This window comes from Acomys minous (genome assembly GCF_964271855.1).
Source record: "Acomys minous genome assembly, chromosome: 6".
In the NCBI taxonomy this organism is placed as follows: Eukaryota; Metazoa; Chordata; class Mammalia; order Rodentia; family Muridae; genus Acomys; species Acomys minous.
The window spans coordinates 95665698-95685187 of record NC_140487.1 but is presented as its reverse complement, the minus strand read 5'-3'; the positions used below and the strand labels follow the sequence as shown (position 1 = coordinate 95685187).

At 54.2% G+C, this 19490-nt stretch overlaps 2 protein-coding genes across 9 annotated transcripts in view; both read left to right on the top strand.

The window, feature by feature from the left end:
- Positions 1-4811: 4811 nt before the first annotated feature.
- LOC311599692 (uncharacterized protein) lies at positions 4812-11708 on the top strand (the record flags this gene model as incomplete). The annotated part of the gene is made up of 2 exons (XM_084785695.1): positions 4812-9051; positions 10634-11708. One exon carries the CDS (start codon positions 4812-4814, stop codon positions 6285-6287), a length of 1476 nt encoding a protein of 491 aa, XP_084641821.1. The 3' UTR covers positions 6288-9051; positions 10634-11708.
- Positions 5007-19490, top strand: part of PTPRF (protein tyrosine phosphatase receptor type F) — an 83875-nt gene continuing 69391 nt past the window's right edge. For 7 of the 8 annotated variants that reach the window (XM_084787089.1, XM_084787088.1, XM_084787086.1 and 4 more), the window contains exons 1-3: positions 5057-5198; positions 11739-11818; positions 18582-18717. In XM_084787089.1, the coding sequence (XP_084643215.1) occupies positions 18627-18717 (91 nt within the window). In that variant the 5' untranslated portion in view covers positions 5057-5198; positions 11739-11818; positions 18582-18626. Of the gene's footprint in view, positions 5199-11738; positions 11819-18581; positions 18718-19490 lie in introns of all 8 variants that reach the window. The other variant, XM_084787087.1, reaches the window with a different exon arrangement.

The following is a 19490-nucleotide window of genomic DNA, read 5'->3' as shown; positions in this document are numbered from 1 at the left end:
AGGGAGCCCTGCGAGGGTGAGGTCATCAGCAGCTTGTTTCATTGAGAAATCAGCTCCTGTATCATGCCCCACCACAGTGACTCACAGGCAAGGAAGCAGAGACGTTAGCCAGGCTTTTGTGTTCTGGGGACTCAGACTTTCTCTGCCATCTGTACCTGGGAAGGCAAACTGGCAGTCCTGCTCTCTGAGTTCTTCCTGACATCCTGTGAGTGATCCCGGGAGAACCAACTGTCTAGACCCAGGAGGGTAGGTATACAGCATTGTCTTCCCAAGGAAAGTGGCTGTGGGGGACTGAAAATGCCAAGGACTCAGTAGGAGGAGCTGCCTTGGAAGAGCCTGGATGAAGGGGGGATGGGATGGGCAAGTGAGGCCCCTTGTAGATGAGGGGAGTGAATAGTGGACACCCCATTACACTGATGGTTAATGTTTGTGTAGCTGTTTTAAACCTCTTCCTGCAAGACTCGGGAGCACAGGATGGCCAACAACGTTGGGGCTGTGCAAAGCCCCCAGAATTCTTAAACTTCTGGCAAGGAGAGGGTCAGGCAGCTGTGAGAGCTAAACAGAAGTCCTGCTGATCTGGTGGGGCGGGGACTCAGGATGAATGTAATTTGATTTCAACCAACTAAGAGATGGACTGACGTCATGATTTGAGGGGCATCCAATGGGCCCAGGCTCTGGACAAAGGGTGAACAGTGAGTGGGAACTGACATCTGGTGCTCTCCTCACCCTGCACCCTGGGGCTGGAACACAGAGCAGACACAAAGCTACCACGAGGCATCGCTTGGCCTTCACATGTGACTGCAAGGACATGCCTCCCAGCCAGGCCTAGGAGCAGGGCACTGGGGCAGGTCCACATGGACCCTGTGCTCAGAGTTTGCCAAACTGGTCTGAGCCTTGGCTTCGTTTCTTTATATGCCATCTAGGCCCAGCCACTCGAGATTGCCTTCTCATCATGTGGCCTGGGCCCTGGGCCTCTCTGGTTTTGTTTCCCTTAAGTTTGTGTGCAGTTCGGGATGCTATACTTGCTGAATTCAGAACATAGGAGTTCCCAGCATTCCCTGCCTTGCCTTGTACTATACTACGCAGGGACCAAAAGCTAGGTGAGAAATGGGACAAAGACCATTCATCTGGTACTCTGAGACTCCTGTATTGCTGAGTGATTCAAAGCGTAAGCCTAGTTGGCTTAGCAGTGAGTGGGTCTCCCACCTTTAGCTACAAGGGAGGTGGGGCAGGACTCCTACCCTCCTACCTTGTGAGTGTCACATTCACTGAACTGGGCAGAGGTGCAGGGCCACCAAACAGACCTCACACTTACTGACGCTCAGGGTGGTAAGCCAAAAAGACAGAAGACACGAATGAGCTCCTCTTACCACAGGAAGACTGAGGTGGGAGCCAGCGCTGTGGCGCACGCCTGTAATCCCAGCACTGGGGAGGCAGAGGCAGGCGGATTGCTGTGAGTTCAAGGCCAGCCTGGTCTACAAAGTGAGTCCGGGACAGCCAAGGTTACACAGAAAGACCCTGTTTCTCAAAAAACAAAACAAAACAAATTTGAAGTGTGACAGTCTAAGCCCTCAGGCAAGGGAAACTCACCTGGCCATTCACACCTTGCAGCTCCTTGTAAACAGAATGGAAAAAATTATCTTCACTTTTTTGTTGTTGTTGTTTTGTTTTTTGTTTTTTGGTAGGGTTTCTCTGTGTAGCCTTGGCTGTCCCGGACTCACTTTGTAGACCAGGCTGGCCTCGAACTCACATCGATCCGCCTGCCTCTTCCTCCCGAGTGCTGGGATTAAAGGCGTGTGTCACCACCACCCGGTTTAAGATTAGAGGCATGCGCCACCACACTTGGCCTTAAAAGATATATTTAGTAAGTAAGGGAAACCTGCTGAGTGTCTGATCCCCTTGTTGAGCACTGGAATAAGGCAGCAGACAGAGCAGGTTCATCCCTCCTGGCCTTGAGGAATCTGTAGTCTTAGATGAGGGAAACACAAACAGATGTAGATGGTGAAGACTTCGGGGGTGGTAACTCACTGAGCTGGCCCAAGGCTTAGGTGCGGCTTCCTGAACGAAGCCATTGTCCTTTAACACATATGACAACTCACTCCAGATATGGTAAGTCTCCCCAAGCGGGGAATTGATGTATAACTACGCACAAGAGACTTTATAATCAAGTTTAGTTTTGGCTGGGTTAATGTCTGTCTGTCTGTCTGTCTCTTTCACAAGGCTTACAGGACTGATAACCAACTGGGAAGAACCTCTATGTTGTATTTCTAGACCAGTGAGAGGAGTGGGGACGGAGCTGAGATGGGAATTCTCTCTCTCTCTCTCTCTCTCTCTCTCTCTCTCTCTCTCTCTCTCTCTCTCTCCTTTCTTAAGACAAGGTTTCTCTATGTTATCTTGGCTGTTCTGGACTCGCTTTGAAGATCAGGCTGGCCTCCAACTCACAGTGATCCACCTGGCTCTGCCTCCCGAGTGCTGGGATTGGGAATTCTCTTGATCTGAGGGACAACTGAGAAGTACCATGGAGAAATCACTTCTGCAAGGATCCAGAGCTCCCAAGAAGCCTAAGGGATGGAGGGAGGCAGGAGAAGCCTGCCCCGGAAATGAGGAGACCCAGCAAAGTAGCTGCGAAGGACAGTGTGGGCCAGTAAACCCAAAATGTTTCCAGAAGTCAGCAGAAAGCAGGCCGGAAATTATACGTTTTTAAATTGAGGGCCTAAACAGCCAAAGTTCTGAAAAAGAGACAAAATATATCTAAAGATACATAAAAATTGCAGCAGCTCTCCCACAACACAACAAAATTACCCGTGGGTGAAAAACCACTGCCTTAGGAGTATTCATTTTTGATCTATTTGGCATCTGGACCAAATTGCCCAGCTTCAGGGGAGCCAGGCCTATTGCCTTATCACACAGCAGGGGGCGCACTTGCACTGCTGTGAACACAGCTCCAAGACAAAAACAGGCTGTGAATTAGGTGTTACCCTGAACTTGATCCCTCAACCCAGATCCCTAAATCTAGCAGGTAGCCACTAAGATATGAGAATCTAGGGGCCTCAATAGGTCAGATCTTGTTTTTTTACTTCTTGTTTGATTTTAAGTTCAGAGGAGAACCAGAGATGATACTGAGAGATCAGAACCCTCACAAAGGGTGCCACCCAGGGCTGGGCAGAGTATTTGCTCTCCCCTTAATGGTGAGGCCTCAGGGTGTGGGACTGGGAACAGAAAAGAGCCGGTGTGGCCTTGGATGGCTTTCCATGTGATAGTGACATGGACTGGGTGTGAGGGGCCTGAAGGTTTTGGTGCCAAGGCTGGCTCTTGTTTGGATATTGCCAAGTCCCTATAGGCACAGTTTGGAATATGAATCTTCAAGTAGGTTCCCGGTTTTAGTCCATCAAGATCGCTGGCACAGTGTACGCTGGACACATGGCACATGCATCTGAGTTTGGTATGAGCAGTGTGAAATTCAGGCGAGAGTGGGTGGGTTCAGGTTGGGACAGCTGTAGAAAAGGAGGAGTCTGGAATTCAAGGCCAAGGTTTATTATATTGGCCCTGGGTCTTGAGAGCAGGGGTCAATTTATACGTGCTGGAATTAGTATAGATGCTGGGATACTGGTGAGCCTCTGGGTGGGGTTGATGCCAGGTAAGAGCACAGTTGAAAAACAGTGAGACAGAGACGGAGGCTTGTGTGGCGTTTCTGCAGAACCAGTCCTGTCTTGCGTTGGATCAGGTTACTGTACTAAATGACCACAAAGGCAGGAAGGGGTGTTGAGGTCAGTGTCGGTACTTGGGTCACAGTGTCTGTGTTATTACCCCTCTGGTGACCCAGACCCCATTTTGCTATTGAAAGTGAGAACCCCAGGAGTAGAGGATGCCTCAGCAGTTACAAGCACTTACTCTGCCAGAGGACTTGGGTCTGGGTCTCAGCACCCACATCGGTAACTCAGTCTCCTTGACTCCAGTTCTGGGCCATCTGATTTGAAGCCCTCTCAGGCCGGCACCTGCACTCGTACAGTGCACAGGCATACACACATGCATATGCATGCACGCACACGCATACACATGAATACACACATAAACACTCGTGTACACACACACACACACACACACACACACACACACACACGACAAATAAATATATCTTTTTTAAAACTCGAGAATCCTGGGGGACGGAGAGATGGCTCAGCAGTTAAGAGCACTGACTGCTCTTGGACCCAGGTTCAATCCCCAGCGCCCACATTGGCAGCTCACAACTGTCTGTAACTCCAAGATCCAACACCCACACACATACAAGCAGACAAAACACCAACGCACATAAAATAAAAATAAATTAAAAACGTTTAAAAATCAAGAATCCCAGTCAGGAAATATTTTCGTCTGACATGTAAATAAACCAGTGAGATTTTATTTAGGGACTGGGACTCAGTAAAGCTTTGGGGTACAGTGAGAGGCAGTTGTCTTAGAGCTTAGGATTTATCTGGGGACAAGGGGGGGGTCTCAATATCTATACTGGAGTTCATTCGGACCAGGTTGGCCCCACTGTCAGTATCAAGCTTAGGTCAGGTGAAAGTAATGAAACCATTTAGGATATGTAATTGCAGGCAATACACTGTAGGGTTTCAGATAAAAATCAAAATTACTACTTTTTCTGATTGCTAGGCAAATTTTGGGGTTTGGAAGCAACAACATTAGGTTCAAAGGTGGCTCTGAGTATCAGGTTTATATCTGTATTGGGGGCAGGGGACCCTAGAGAAGTACTAGGCTCATGTGAGGATTTGGGAGGGTCTGCACTTGGTGTTGGGAGTTTGGCTCTATCCATGCTCAACACTGAGATTCAAGCTCAATCTTGGCGTCCCAGTAGCTTTAGACTTGGGGTTGGTCTGCAACCTCGTTGGGCCTGCGCTCCTCTCCTTTCTACAAGCAAGAGTGCACGAGGGGAGGGGCGGCGCCGGGGACGCGCACGGCAGGGGCAGGGACGCGGGCGCGGGCGGGCGCGCGCGGCTGGAGCTGGCGCGGGAGCGGCGGGAGCGGCAGGAGCGGTGGCGGCGGCGGCGGCAGAGGCGGCGGCTCCGGCTCCAGCTCCGGCTCCAGCTCGGGCGGCGGTGGCGGTGGCGGGAGCGGGCGACGGCGGCAGCGGTGGACTGGGAGCTGCGGCCTCAGCGGCTCGAGGGGGGACATGCAGACCGACGGCCCCCGGAGAGGCGGTGAGTGACCCCGAGCCCCCTTCGGGCCCCTTGGTGCGCGGCCCTTCCACGCCGTCCCCGCCCTGCCCCCGCGTCCGCGAAGCTGAGCCGGGGGCGGGCCCGGGGGCGCCTGGAGGCCGGGCCGCGCCCCCACCTGCCGCGCCCGCGATCTCGGCCGAGCCCCCGCCGCACCTGAGCCGCAGCCGGCGCCCCCAGTGCAAAGTTTCCCCGCACTGGTGGGCGCCCGGTTCCCCACCCGCCGCGGTCGCGCTCCGGGGGCGGCCTTCAGCCTCCCCCGTCGGCCCCGGGCGGGTCCAGGCCGCCTCCCCGTCCCACGGCGCCCCCTCCCCGCCGGCGGAAGAGCCGCAGCCGACGCCGGGTCTCGCGGGCAACCGGGCGCACGTGCGGCCCCGGGATGCGCGGGGCGCGAGTTGGGAGCTCCCCCCTCCCCTGGTCTCCTCCGTGCTGAGCACGGGCCGGGGAGGGGCCGGCCGGCCGGGCGTTCCCAACCCCCACCTGGAGCGGCGCCCTCGAGGCCCCGCAGCCCCTTGTCCCGGGAGGACGGGTGCGCTCGGACCCGCTCCGAAAGTTCACTCAGTCGCCTCCCGGTATCCCGCCCCGTCCCGTCCCGTCCGGGTGTGCCCAGTCCCTAGTCTCTGCGCCCGCGTCTTGGTCTCGGCGCCTTTCTCGGTTTCCCTAGGTGTCTCTGTCTCCCTGTGTCTCTCCCTGTCTCCAGATCTTACTCCCTGCGGTCCCAGCGTGTCCAGCTGTGGGTCTCTCTTCCCTCCCAGTCTCCGCGTTCTCTCCCCGAGTATCGGATTCTTTCTCCCCGGGTCTTCCTGTCCTTTCTCCCCAGGTCTCCCCGTGTTCCCTCTCCCAGGTCTCCGCGTTCCTTCTCTCCAGGTCTCCCTGTTCCCTCCCCCCGAGGCTCCCTGTTCCCTCCCCCCTCCCCGGGCCTCTGTGCCTCCATGTCCCTGTAGCTTCCCCTCCTTAGGTGTCTCTCTGCTTGGTGTCTCTGTATCAGCCCCCCCACCCCCATCAGGCCCCCTCCCCCACTTCTCTGGAATGCGGCCCCTCTGGTTCTTCTACCCCGGGAGGGGGAGGGGCTAGCCCTTCTCCCCGTTTCACCCCTCCTTCTGCCAGGGCCCCTGAGCCGGAGCAGGTGGGGTGGGAGCCCTACCTGCCCCTAGCTGCGGAACAGGAGGGAAGACCACCGTGAGAGCAGCCGCGCAGGGCCTGGCGATGCTGGGTGACCAAGGCTTGTTGTTGAGGACGGCTCCTCTGCTTCTGAAGGGACCAGGGTGGCATCCTGAGTGACCTGGTGCTGGCTTTGGCCTGGGAATACAGGGAAGTGTTTTGTGCTGGGAGGCCTGCAGAAGGAAGAGAAGTGGCAGTTCTTGCACGAAGGGCCCAGTCTGAGATCCTTTGGGAGGCACCAGGAATCTGATAGGAAATCTGAGGGATTCTGTTTGGATCCGTATTAACTCTTGCTTTAGGGAGCTTGAAAACCCTGTTTTTGTTTTTTTGTTTTTTTGTGTTTTTTTTTTTTTAACTGATTATGTGAATCTGCCCAGGACAGATTCAGCGACTTCTTAAGAACCCTTCATTCTGGGCCAGGGCTTGGGCCACACACCCCATACGTAGCCCTTCATTCCCGTTTTCAGCTCACCCTCCACTCTTCCCGAAAGGAGGAGCCCCCCTGCCCCCCACCCCCTCTCACACCCCACAGAAACCTGCTGTGCTTGCACACTCACAGCACACCTGTGCATCCTGCACACTCAGTCTCAGGCCTTCCTGCACACATACTTTCTTCTTGGCTTGCACACTCTAGTTCAGTTTCTTCCTGGTTCTGTTGTCTTTGAGTTACATCGTCCCTCTCCCCTTCCTTTAATTAGGACAATTTTGACATGGCTCTTCTTCCTCTTCTTCCTCTTGCAGCCTCTGGCCACCCAACCCCTTTCCCTCTGGCCAGGCTCATGTGTTTAGGGCTATGGGAAAAGAGTTTAGTTCTGGGTGTTGGAGAAGCAGTTTGCCAGGAGCTGGGGTTGACTGCAGCAAGGGTAGGCCTGCTGAAAACCCTGGCTTGTGAATTGTGTTGATGTGCAGCGAGAGATACTGTCCCCCGTGTTTTGTGCTTTCTCTCTACTTCCTCCCAGACGCCGGAACTGGGAGTCAGTTTGAGGTCCTCAGTGGGAGAGGTAGCCCCTAGACTTGAGCAGCCTTAATGCTGCAGAGTGATACGGCAAGGGGGTCTCTTTGGGGACGGGAGGGGTGTCTCAGGCTCAGTCCGTTGTAGAATGGGGCTGATAACCAAGTGTAGGTGGGTCCCAGGGCTGCTTGCGAAGCCAAGGGAACCGTGCCGCTGTGCGAGTCAGTGGTGGCGATCACTTCGTGGGAATGCAGAAGTGATTTGGTAACCTGCTATTGATTGCTGACTGCGTGCCAGGCACAGGGCTAGGCACTTTAGGCCTGGCAGTCTTGCTTCCTGTGGGACTAGCAGCTGTGTAGAAAAGGAAGCCCATCTCCTAGCAGCTGCTGAGGTGGGAGCTCTAGCCACGTATAGAGCAACTGTCATTCTAAGCTGGGGTTAGATTGGAGGAGTTTTTAGGAGTCAGGGCAGAGATGCAGGGTCATTGTGAGATGGACGGGTCTTAGAGGAGACTAAGAAAGGGCGCTCTGAAGTGGGCTTAGACAGATGGGTAGGAGTTTGCCAGTTGAAAAAGAGAAAGAACACTGCAGATGCAGCGTGAGCAGCACCGGAAATACTGCAGTGGAAGAGCCGGTGCCTGGTGTGCTCGAGGCCCCGGACTCAGTTCCCGGCACTACAAATTAATTAGTTAATTAAGAAACTTAAACAATATGAGTGAAGATTGAGAGATGTTATCACTTGTGGCGTGTCCAGCAACACAGTAGCTCACCGGGCCTCGGGTGTTCTGTGAGGTACCGTGTGACTTCTGAAAACCCAGAGAGACCAGTGGCTTAAGGTTTGGGTGGAGTCTGTGGGTCACGCTCCAGTAGTCAGCTTGCAATTGCTTGACTAGAGGATGGTTCTGGGCTATGGAAAGCTCTGGGTGGAGACAGGATTCCAAGTGAGGAAGATGCTCCGGCCAGACAGACAGACGAGAGAAAAGGTGGCTTGACGGGGAGGAGCACAGGCCGGCTGGGGAAGCCCGTGTGACAGGACTGTGTGGAGGGTGGCATGTGGCGTGAGGAACAGGCCCAGGCTTCCCTGAAGCCCCTGAGCCAGGGACCTGGGGAGGAGAGGCACAGCCTGAGTAGATGTTGCGCTCAGGCCCCGTGTGTAACCTTTGAGGCATTTGAGTTTTGGTGAAGGTACAGGAGCCTACAGGAGGGTTTGGTACGAAGACAGTCTTAAGCCAGATAAGGACACCCAGAGTTACGTGATAGCCAGGGGTGGCGATGTTCTCTCAGGGAAGACACCTGTCAACAGTGGCTGAGAGCTTACATTGATTATGAACGGCTGGAGCTTGCCTTGACCTTGAACAAGTTGCTAATCGTCTCTGACCCTCATTTATCAAATGGGTACGATGGAACTCCATGCCTCACAGGGTTGTTAGGGACAATGAAAGAGAAGCCTAAAGGGTTTGGGCCAGGGCCTCACACCTTGTGTTATCTCAGTGGTAGCAGTTGTTTTAATGCCGCCAGTAAAGGTGTTGAAAATCCACTTCTCCTTCAGATTCAGCAAACCACTGAGTTGTCTTTGGAAACGCGTGCCGTCCAGGCTGAGGTACCTGCCTGCAGTAGCTGCCCTGTGACCCGGGACCTTAAAGGGGGGATGCTCAGTGGGGTGAGGGGGCAGCTACCTTGTTCCCCAGCCTCATGCTCACCAGTGCGTTTGACCTTCAGGGCGCAGGTAGGTGTGAGAAGGCTGGAGGTGGGGCCCTCGTGAGGAGGACAGTGGGGAGGGGCAGCTTCTGTGCTTTACTGCCCTGCTTCCTCCCAAGGTGCTTTTTTTCTAATTCTGCCTCCGAGGTCCAGATGCACCAAGTCTCTGTGCACCCACTGGGCCTCTGAGCCTGAGAACTCCTGGTTTATTTCCTTGGCCCTGTACTGTCTGTTGCTTCCGGGTGACTGTGGTGTGGCCCCAGGGCTGCCTGGAGGTTGCTTCAGTCCTTGTCTCTGCTCTGGGTTTCTGCTTGTTCCTGGTCCCACTGGTGGGCCGGGCTTCAGCCTGGCGGGTGACGTGGAGCCCTACCGAGGCCAGCCAGGTTGGTGCAAGGCCCTTCTACGTGATCTTGGTCATGGCTGTTACCTAAGCCTGATCTGAGATCTTTCTGGGTTGTACCCAGTGTGATTTCTCACTGAAGTCCTGTCCAGTTAGGCCCTGGCTGAGCAGCTGTCCAGTCTGAGTTCCAGATGTCAGTGCCAGTTTGTTCTCTGGGTAGTCGGCCATAGGCCTTTATCCCCTTGTGGGTTTGGAGTGGTTCTGTGGGCTGCTGGTGGCCTATCTAAAGGTGACTTGATAGTTGGTTGGGCTTTGATCCTGGACTGGTGTGCTCCAGCACACCGGTTCCGGAGTGCTGCCTTGGGCTATTGTGTGTTCTCGGGGGTCTTGGTAGCCTCAGGATCCTATGTGTTTCTGAGACCTGCTTTGTGGCCACTTTGGATGTATGCCTCTCTTCAGATACGGCTCCTACTTTAGGTAGGGCCTGTCCCATTTGTGGGGCAGGAGGACAAGTGCTGCTGGCATGGCCTTGGGTGTGACACCGTGCCTTGAACACTACCCCTCTGCCTGGGTTCCTGAGAAATGGCGCTAACAGGCCCACGGCAAACATTGTGAGGCTGGGCGGCTGGGCGGGCAACTCCAGACAAACGGGCCTTTGAGTTTGCAACACTGCTACACGGAAGCCGGTTTCTCTGGCCAGACCCGCTTGGCAGCCTGCTACAGGAGCAGTGGCCACTGGGAATGTTGTGGAGAAATGCGGTGGACTGCGCTAGAAGCCCTTACCGGCACCCTGAGGCCCAGGGCCTTTGGTTCTGGTTTGGCAGAGCGTAGGTGGGTCAGTAGAGGCTGCTTTGGTGAAATCTGGCTGTGTGAGTCAGTGGCTTTTTACCTAAGAAGGCTCCAGAGATGACCAGTGTTAAAGGACAGACAAAGGCTAGGCAGATGGCTCAACAGTTAAAAGCACTGTCTGCTTTTGCAGAGTCCCTGGGTTTGGTTCCTAGCACCCACATGGCGTGCCTCACAACCATCCAACCATCCATAACTCCAGTTTGAGGATATCTGATGCCCTCTTCTGAACTTGAGCACACCATATGTGCACACAGATGGTACACATGCATACATGCAAGCAAAACACTCATCTACATCAAATAAATCTAAAAAGCAGACACAGTGAGGACAGTTCCCAGGTGCGGAGGTAGTCTGTGGTGAGCATCAGTCCTGAGTCAATAAGGATGTTTCCAGCCCCTCTCTGTCCCCGTGTCCTGTTCAGAGAAGAGCCAGGTGGCAGGACTGTGGCATGAACACTGCGTGAGTGCGGGATGAGGCCCAGAAGGCGCCCCGGACGGGCTGCAGCATGCTTCAAGTGGGCACCAGCGGAGTAGCTGAGCTAGTGATGAGGTGATGTGAGCGTGACTCAGCCCTGCCCCCACCCGGGACGCGCGCATGCTAGTGAGAGCTCAGTAATAGTTTTAGAAGGAAGGGGCAGGGCTTTGACGCTATGTGTGTGCCAGCGGAGGAGGCACCCAGGGGCACACCTTCATTTTAAAAATTATAGAGAAGCAGAAAGTCAAAAATAAATAGTGTTCCTGAAGCTTCTTTGAAGGCTGGTGTATGTGCTGAGGCGTGTCCCCCTGGCTGGGCTGTTTCCTGTGAACTCATGCGTTGATTGAGCACCTACTGTGTGCTGGGTTCCTGCCAGGCACTGAGGACGGTGAGTTGAGCCGGGCAGGTGTGCCCCATGTGTTTACTAGCTTATTTTAGTGCCTCGGAGTCATGTAAGTAAATAAATACATTTGTGGTCACTGCTTTGAGGCAAAGTCCAGGCATGTAGTTGGCAATGCCTTGGAAGGCGTCCCTGAGAAGTGCTGTTGGCTCTGAAATCTGAGTGGTCACCAGTCAGAAGCACACAGGTAGCTCCGTCTAAGGCAGTGACGCCAGCACAGGCACGGCTGTGAGACCTGAGGAAGTAGGGCACACTTGAAGAGAATGTTCCTGTGCCTGGCTTGTGAGAGGAGAACCTGGGCAGGTAGGGCTCTGGAGGCAGCCTGGGTGACTGCTCCACTCCGGGTCACTGTGGAATTTAGACCCAGATTCTATGGCCATGGTTGGAGGTGTGGCCTGTGTTGCTATGGCCACAGGGAATTAGGCAGATGGGCAGGCACATAGTAGGGGCTTGGAGGACATCAGACCAACGCAGTGAAGTGACCAGATGGGCATTTTTACTAAATGGGGATCACTCTACACTGACAGACCTGTAGCTTTCTTTTCTTTTCCCTGCGTAAGTAAGTGGTGAATTTCAAAAGTCTGTCTGCGTCAATTTATATTCTGCTCTGATGAAGTTCTTGATGTTTTCTCATCTTTTCCTCTCTGTCCAGGAAGGAGCGGAGGCCCTGGTGCCTTGCCCTCAGTGCTGACTGCCCAGCGACAGTGACTGGTATAAGCAAGCAGAGACCTGGTGAGTGCGCCCCTATCTGTGGCCAGGTGCAGGGCTGTAGGGGGGTCCGCAAGCCAGGCTGAATGGCTTGGGGTTGTTGTTGTTGTTGTTCTTGTTGGCGGTGGTGGTTTGGCTTGTTCAGTTGGTTGGTTTGTCGAGATGGAGTTCTCTGTGTAATAGCCCTGGAACTTTCTTTGTAGACTAGACTGGCCTTGAACTCACAGAGATCCACTTGCACCTGCCTCTGCCTCCTGAGTGCTGGGATTAAAGGCGTGCACCACCACATCTGGCCAATGGCTTGGGTTTTCATGTCAGATCCATATAAAGGTGTGGAGGAGGTGGCCAGTGTGCTTGTGGTAGAGGTCGCCAGGAAAGCAGTGATACGAGGAAGAAAAGGGATTTGAGTGTTATTTAGCGAGGTCAAGATGGCCACTGTGAGGTTTAGTGTGGGCATGAGGGAGGAGGGGAGCTGTCTGGCCAGCATGGAGGATGGAGGTGGGTGGGGAGCGACATACAGCTCATCAGCTGCTGTAGGTGTGAAATAGGCTTTCGATGACACCAGGATCTGTGCTGCTCCATTCACCACGTTTCTGTAGGGAAAAAAGACTGGCTGTCAACTGAAGATTATGGTAGAAGGCACTGAGTACTCAGGGCAGTGGGCTGGAGTTGTAGGGAGCAGGGCTAGAGAGTAGGTTAGGAGTCTGCATTGAAGGCTGTAGGTGGCTTCCTCAGGGGGCTTTGGAGGCACTGGAGGTTCTTAAGCCGACCACGTCTGTGCGTTCTTTATTCACGGAACGCTGGCGAGTGCCTCTTGTCAGCAGACAGAGCTCAGTGATGGGCACCATTAGATTTGTGTTTAAAAGGATTGCTTTATTTTTATTTTATGAGCGTTTGCCTACGTGGATGTATATACACCATGTGTGTGCCTGGCTCTGGTGGAGGCAGCAGAGGGGAGCGGATCCGTTGCAGGTTGTGTGAGCCTCCACCCATATGGGTATTGGGAGTTGAACCTGGGGCCTCAGCAATGGTATTTAAACTGCTGAGCCATCTCTCCAGCTAAAGGCACCACTGGCTTGTGTACAGGATGGATAGAAAGGGAGTGACCGAAGATGGGATGCCCACTGAGGGCGGGAGAGGTAGTTAGGATTGAAACGAGACAAATTCAAACTTCCTGGCAAGGTGGATGTTTGGGGTGAGGAAAGGACCTTCAAAGGTTTGCTGACCTGGGTGACAGGGTGTCCTCTTCTATAAGCTTCTTCAAGGCACGACCCGTGGCTCTTGGCCATCACCCTGCGCGTTGGGCAGTTCTAGATAGATGGTTAAACAAAGGGAGCCATGACAAAGATTGCTCTGGAGCCATGTGGTGGCTCAGCAGGTAAATGTGCCCGCTGCCTTGACAGCCCGAGTCTGATTCCCAGAACCCAGTGGTAAAAGTGGAAGCAGAGAATTGACCCCACAGTTATCTTCTGACCTCCACGTAACCACAAATGGGGGTGCCGAGAGTATCAGTGAGATGGGCAGCGGGATTGCGCAGAAAGGCAAAAGGGAGGGATCGCTACAGGCGGAAAGTTAGGATAGGGAGAGTGGGTGTCAGGCCACTGTGCGCCCTTCAGTCCGTCCTCAGGTGAGGGGTCTGATCTGCCAGCAGTCCGGCCAGAAGAAGCGGCCTTTGTCCTCTGGGGATGCTACTTGTTGGTGTCTGGTCTGGAGGCTGAAGTTAGTCTAGGGCAGAGAGAGATGCTGTGAGATTCGAAAGACTAAGAAGGTGCTGATGGGAGCAACGTGAAGCAGGTTGGGACTGCCTTTAGTTGAAGGTGAGAGAGTGATTCCAAGGGGGGCCGGGTTCTAGGGCTGGGGGTAGGTCAGGCTGTAGGCCAGACAGCTTGCCCTCTGTCAGGGTTTCTCAACTGTGGTACTGTAAACTTTCTAGACAAGGTGATCCTTTTGGAGGGGAGGGTCTGGCGTGATGTCGTAAGATGTCGCACAGTATCCACAGTTTCTTCCCATCGGATGCTAGTAACCCTCACCTCCATCCCCAGTCAGTCTCCAGACATTACCTCACGTCTTGTGGCAGCCAGAGCAACCCTGGGCTGAGAACCACTGGTCTGTTCGCCTCACTCTCATGATTTCACTAAACTATACAAGCTGGAAGCCTAGCGAGAGTCACTTGAGGGAGATTTTACATTGATGGATTACTTGAACCCGGGTCTGAAGCGGAGTGAGTGGCTAGGGCAAGAGAAGGCCATCTTTTGCAGTAGACAGAGTATAGCGGCCTCAAGGCAGCCAAGTTGCTGCACATTAATCCAAGGGAATCGTACTCCACACCTTCCAAGAAAAAGGCTAAGGGGTTGTAGCTGTCCAAGGAACTTTTGCTGCCCCCTTTGGAGTTGTGTTTGTTTCATAACTAGGCCCCTGTTAAGTTCTTGGCTGCCACTCACAGGCATTTGACACGTCTTATTCCCCCTTTGACTCCCCCAGAGAGTCAGAAGCTGAGTGCTACAAAGGGGGGTGGTGCTCGGTATACTTAGGGGACCCCCCCAATACTAGAGCCAGAGGGAATGTTGGTCCTGGCTGTTGACGGGGGATTCTGGCCGCCCGGCTGGAGGAGGTAAGACAGTCTTAGGCTCCTTCCTGCCAGCCACCTTCTCTGGGCGGGGGTCAAGGCTAAAGCTGATTTATTCCCATCATAATCCAGTGGCTGGTTTGGTGAGAGTTGGAAACATGTTGGTTTTCCTTCCCAAGTGTGACAAGGCCTGTTTCCGCCTCCGCGGCTGCTGCTGCAGTACCACGCGGTGAACCTTCCAGGACATGACAAAAGGGCTCGGTTAGCAGCCGCCACAGGTTAGAAGATGAACGGCTCTCCGCTCTCCCTGCCCAGCGTGCATCTTGTCGCTTAAGCCCTGGCCTCTCCTTGGCCAAGCACACTGGAACCCTTGTGTGCCCTTTCTTCTGCTTATGCCCGTGTTTGGTCTCCAGCCTCCTGGGAGCCAGGGTCCTGGCCTGGAGAGGAGTGGTGGGGGAGGCAAGAGGAACAGGTGGTATTTGGAGACTAATTAATATTTGCGAATAATAACTCTTGCCCACGGGAAACAAATCAATCTGTGTTAGCATATTCATGAGGGGGGGGCCTTGAGAATGATCCCAGCTGTTTTCCATCCGGGAGTCCCTCGGCCCTGGCATCACATGGTCTCTTGGGGCCTCTTTGGCCTTGGCAGGGATGGCTGGGGTGGACCTCATGGAAGTGACATGCATTTTCCATGATATGCATACATGCGTCCTGTGGCTTGGTGTTGTGCCTGCAAATCCCTTTTTCCTCGGAGCAGCAATTCCCAGGCTCTTTGGTTTCACACACAGTTCAGTTCCCAAAAATGCTGAGGGCCAGACATGGGGTTAGCAGTTTTTTATTTTGTTTTGTTTTTTGCCAAGTAAGGACATTATATATATATATATGAAAAAACAAAACCCTGCTATCTGCTGTCCCCATCACTTCATACAAGAAAGGACATTTTAGCACCAAGGACAAAATTTGAGAATAAAGGACATATCTTCCTAAGAAAGGGCAGTTGGCAGCTATACAGTGGTGTAGCAAAGAAAAAAGATATATCAAAGCCATTCTGAATGTAGAAAAATTACACTCAATTATACCCTATAATATCATATGCCACGTAATTGTTTTCCTGCCCAAGTATGTCAGTTTGGGAGAACCGATGGTCCACAGTGAAATTTACAGATGAACTTGAGTGCCCAAGTGTTTGGGCCCTGATTCTATCTGAATTGTCCGAGGCTCAGCCATGTTGGAGTGGGTGTCTGTGCTAAGCACTGCTGTGTTGGGTGGGTAGCCTTGCTCTGCAGGGGACCTGGAGACCAGGTGTGAGCAGGACTACCATCTGGACTCAAGGCCAAGCCTGGGACTTTTGATGAGGGTGGAGGCAGTGGAACTGCGAGCAGCCTGAACTGCCTGACACCCGGGGCAGGCTCTGTGCCCAGAGTCCAAGGGTGGGAGCCACTTGCTCACACTAGGAGCTGCTGAGAGGGAGAGGCCTGGCTCGGAAGACTAGATGGTTGCCAGAGCGGTTCCCTGAGATTGGTGCCCGTGTTTATGTATGTCCCTGGAGTCTCCTGGTGTTTCTACTTGTCTGTGTCTCAGTATCTAGGGACCACTGGGAGCGGCTCTCTTGGGGAGGGGTGTCTAGATTTTCAACTTAAAAGGGAAAAAGCTTTCAATGTGTTCTGTGTGTGAGTGTTGCCTGCATGTGTGTCTGCGTGCCCACAGAGGCCAGAGGATGGTGCTGGATCCCCTGGAGCTGGGGTTAGCTGTGAGCTGCCGTGTGGGTGCTGGGAATCAACTGCAGGTCCTCCAGCCGCCAGGGGACTTAACTCGGTGCTGTCTCTCAGGCCCCTGTTCTCAGCTCTTCTGCCTTCTTCCTATGTGGATCTGAACAGAGTGCTCCAAACACTCTCCCTGATGCGCACAGGGGATCTTGAGTCCTCTAGTGAGAGCCACTGGCCTTCGCTACACTGGGGACTGGGCTCAGATAACACTTGTGACCAGAATTTCACATAGCTGTTCTGGGAGTGAGGCAGCATGGTGGCTTTATTGAGTGGGGCTTTGTTCTCCTTTAATATTTACTGCTGACACCCCTACCCCATGTCTGTGACACCTCTGTGGCAGTGTCCTGGGGAATCAGGCAGCTACACCCACAGCTGTCTGTACCCTCTGTGTACACCCACATGATGTCTGGACCAGACGCTGTTTCCGTGATGGCTGCACCTGGGAGTTGCCATGCTGTGATTGCTATACCGAGGCAGCTACAGGGGATTAAGCTTCTGTAATTGTGCTGGGGAGTTCTGTCCCACGATGACTGTGCTGTGCATCTTGTACCCTGTAACTTCTATTCTGTCGCATCCCTTTATGTCCAGACCAGAGCAGTGTGCCCCCATGATACTTGTGCTGAAGATTGTGTCCAGATGGCGTCCGCTGTTGGGGAGGGAGTGGGGGGGGGGCGGTGAGGAGACCGTGCCTGGAATGCTTGAGCATGGAAATTAAACTCTCACTTTTGTGATGTCTTACCCACGAGACCTGCCTAGGCCGCTCTGCCTGACCTGAGGTGTGACACACTTTCTGAGTTGTACCCTGGGTATCTGTACCAAAGCTAGTGTCCTACCGGAGAACCATGGTCATATGGCAACCCGGCCAGGCAGTTCACCACCTGATGTCTTGACGGCCACACTAAGATCATCATGGTGCTGTGACGAATGAGCCCAGATAGGGCCTTTAACAGTGTGGGCCTCCCATCCTGACACGGCAGTGTATGGGCTCGCTATGGGCTGGCCCACCTCGGCTCCCATGCTGACATGGCATTGTATGGGCTCGCTCTGGACTGGCCCACCTCAGCTCTGTGATCGCTCAGAACCCGGACCGAGTAGTGCTGGACGCCGTACCATGTCCTTTTAGCTTTCCGCCCTTTGCTGCCTATGCTTCACTTGCAGTTTGGGTAAGCTTCTCGGCCAGGGAACATCTCCCCTCCCCTGTGTCTCTAGCCCCTGCCTCACTTTACAGTCCCACCTGCCTTATCTACCTTGGTTCACCTGCTGCTGGCTCACCTCATGATCTTTGGACTGTCCTAAGTCCAGAGAAGGGTTCAAGTTCCAAGAGGGAGCAGAACCATGTTTGAGCCCCATGCCCTCTGTTTCCCTGTCCTCTCACCTTGAAACTGCCCTTAGCACTGTGGGGTCCCATGGGGCCCCAGGTCATGTCCAGTGTCACTCCCCCATTATACCCTGTTGTGTTTTCAGAGTGTGGATGAAGCCTGGCCACATGTTAGTGGTCTATATGTGGCAGTGTGAGAGGCACTGGTGGGCACTGCTGCATGTCACCTAAGCCCCCAGGCAGGACCGTGGAAGAGAAACCTTTCGAAGCTCAGCCCTGGGGCTGAGGTGTCTCCAGTACTTAGTGTGGCCACTGTAAGGCTTCAGCAGGTGGCTGCAGAGTGGAAGAGGCATGGGAACAGGAGGGCGAGCGAGGTCTTGAAGGCTTCAGCAAGCCCCGCGCACAGCCCTCCCCCATCTGCTTTGGATACCTGGAACCAGGGGGAAGGGGAGAGGTGGGCGTTGATTCTGAGGGTCTGGCAATCTATTTCCCAGCCTCTTTATAGTTTGTCTTTGGGGTAGGAAGGCGCCATGGGAATTGGGCAGGCGGAGGGTGGCCAGGTGGGGCAACGTGTAGAGAGCAGCCTGGCGAGCCCTGACGGGTTGTGGCTTTAGCTATGAGCCGCTGACAACGTGGAACCAACCGCTGCTCGGTCTGTGTTCTGGGACCTCTGTTGAGTGTGTCAGGGTCTGGCCCCTTGCTTCCCCAGGAAGAGCAACAGGATGGCCCAGGGCCTGGGATGTCCCTGGACTGTGTAAATCTGCTCGCTGTTTCTGTCTCTGTCTTGTTTTTGTTTGGTCTTTGTCCCAACCTGTGTGTTGTCTTTCGCTCCCTGTCCCCAACCCCTTAAATGGTGTGAGTTGGAAACGCAAACTCTAGAGTGGACTACCCCTGTGCTAGGTTCTGACCAGCTCTCTTCCCTTCCTGGGGCCTTGAAGGCCTCTGCGCTCTTCTATAAGATGGGTTGACCTTCAGTGGTGAGGGATCTCTGGTGGCCATTACACAGCCCACTATGGGACTGCTGAAGTCAGCTCTGAGTGGGCAGTGAGGATGGGTGGGGGCCAGGAGGCAGCGTGGGCAGGAGGAACACAAGCGGACCCTGGCTAATTGACTCCGCCCTTCTCTCTGTTGCAGGTGGATTGTCTTGGGCTGTGGCTGGCTGTGGAGCTAGAACCCTGGATGGCCCCTGAGCCCGCCCCAGGGAGGAGGATGGTGCCCCTGGTGCCTGCACTCGTGATGCTTGGTTTGATGGCAGGTGCTCATGGCGACAGTAAGTCTGACTCCTTGTCATACAGATGTACCAGGTTGGAGTGCGGCTTGCCTTCTAGCAGATCTCTAGGATGGAGCACAGCACTAGGTCCTGGGAAGAAGAACCAGGGTGACCAGCTGGATAACCCTCTAGTCTTCCTGGCCTAGAGAGCCGCGCCTGCGAAGCCCCTTTCAGCTTCCTCTGAACATCCCGTGGAGCATCTGGGTACCCTTAGGCTCTGCAGAGTGGTGCGTGTCTAAGTGTGACCCTGTCGTCTGGAGTTGGGGAGCCATGTCTTCGGTTCCTGTGATTCTTGTGTGACGTGCATAGGCATGTGCTTTGTCCTCATTGCAGGCCTCTGTAGAGGACCCTGTGTAGAGGGAAGAGGGGTACCAGACATGCCCACAGGTCCAGGGAGGGCTTGGAAGCTGAGTAATCCGTATCCTTGCCTTTTCCAAGGAACCTTCAAGGCAAAGGACATCTTTTCCTGAGCCAGGCCTGCAATCCCTGAAAAATGGGGAAGGTCTGTGTCACTTGGCTTGCAGGAGGGAGAGAGGGGCGGGGAATGAAAATGAGTATGTGTGTTTGTGTGTTGGGGGCACAATTTGTCCCCTACTCAAGTCCAACTCTGAACTTTGGTCTCTTCCCTGCTGCTGCCCTTCCCCCTGCCTGGCACTATAAGACTGGCCATAGCCCGCCCCGTCACCATGGTTACCACTGCTTGGTTACTGGTGGGAGGCGGAGCACGGGACAGGCTTAGCCAATCTGCAGGCTGGGGGGAGGGGGCAAGGTCG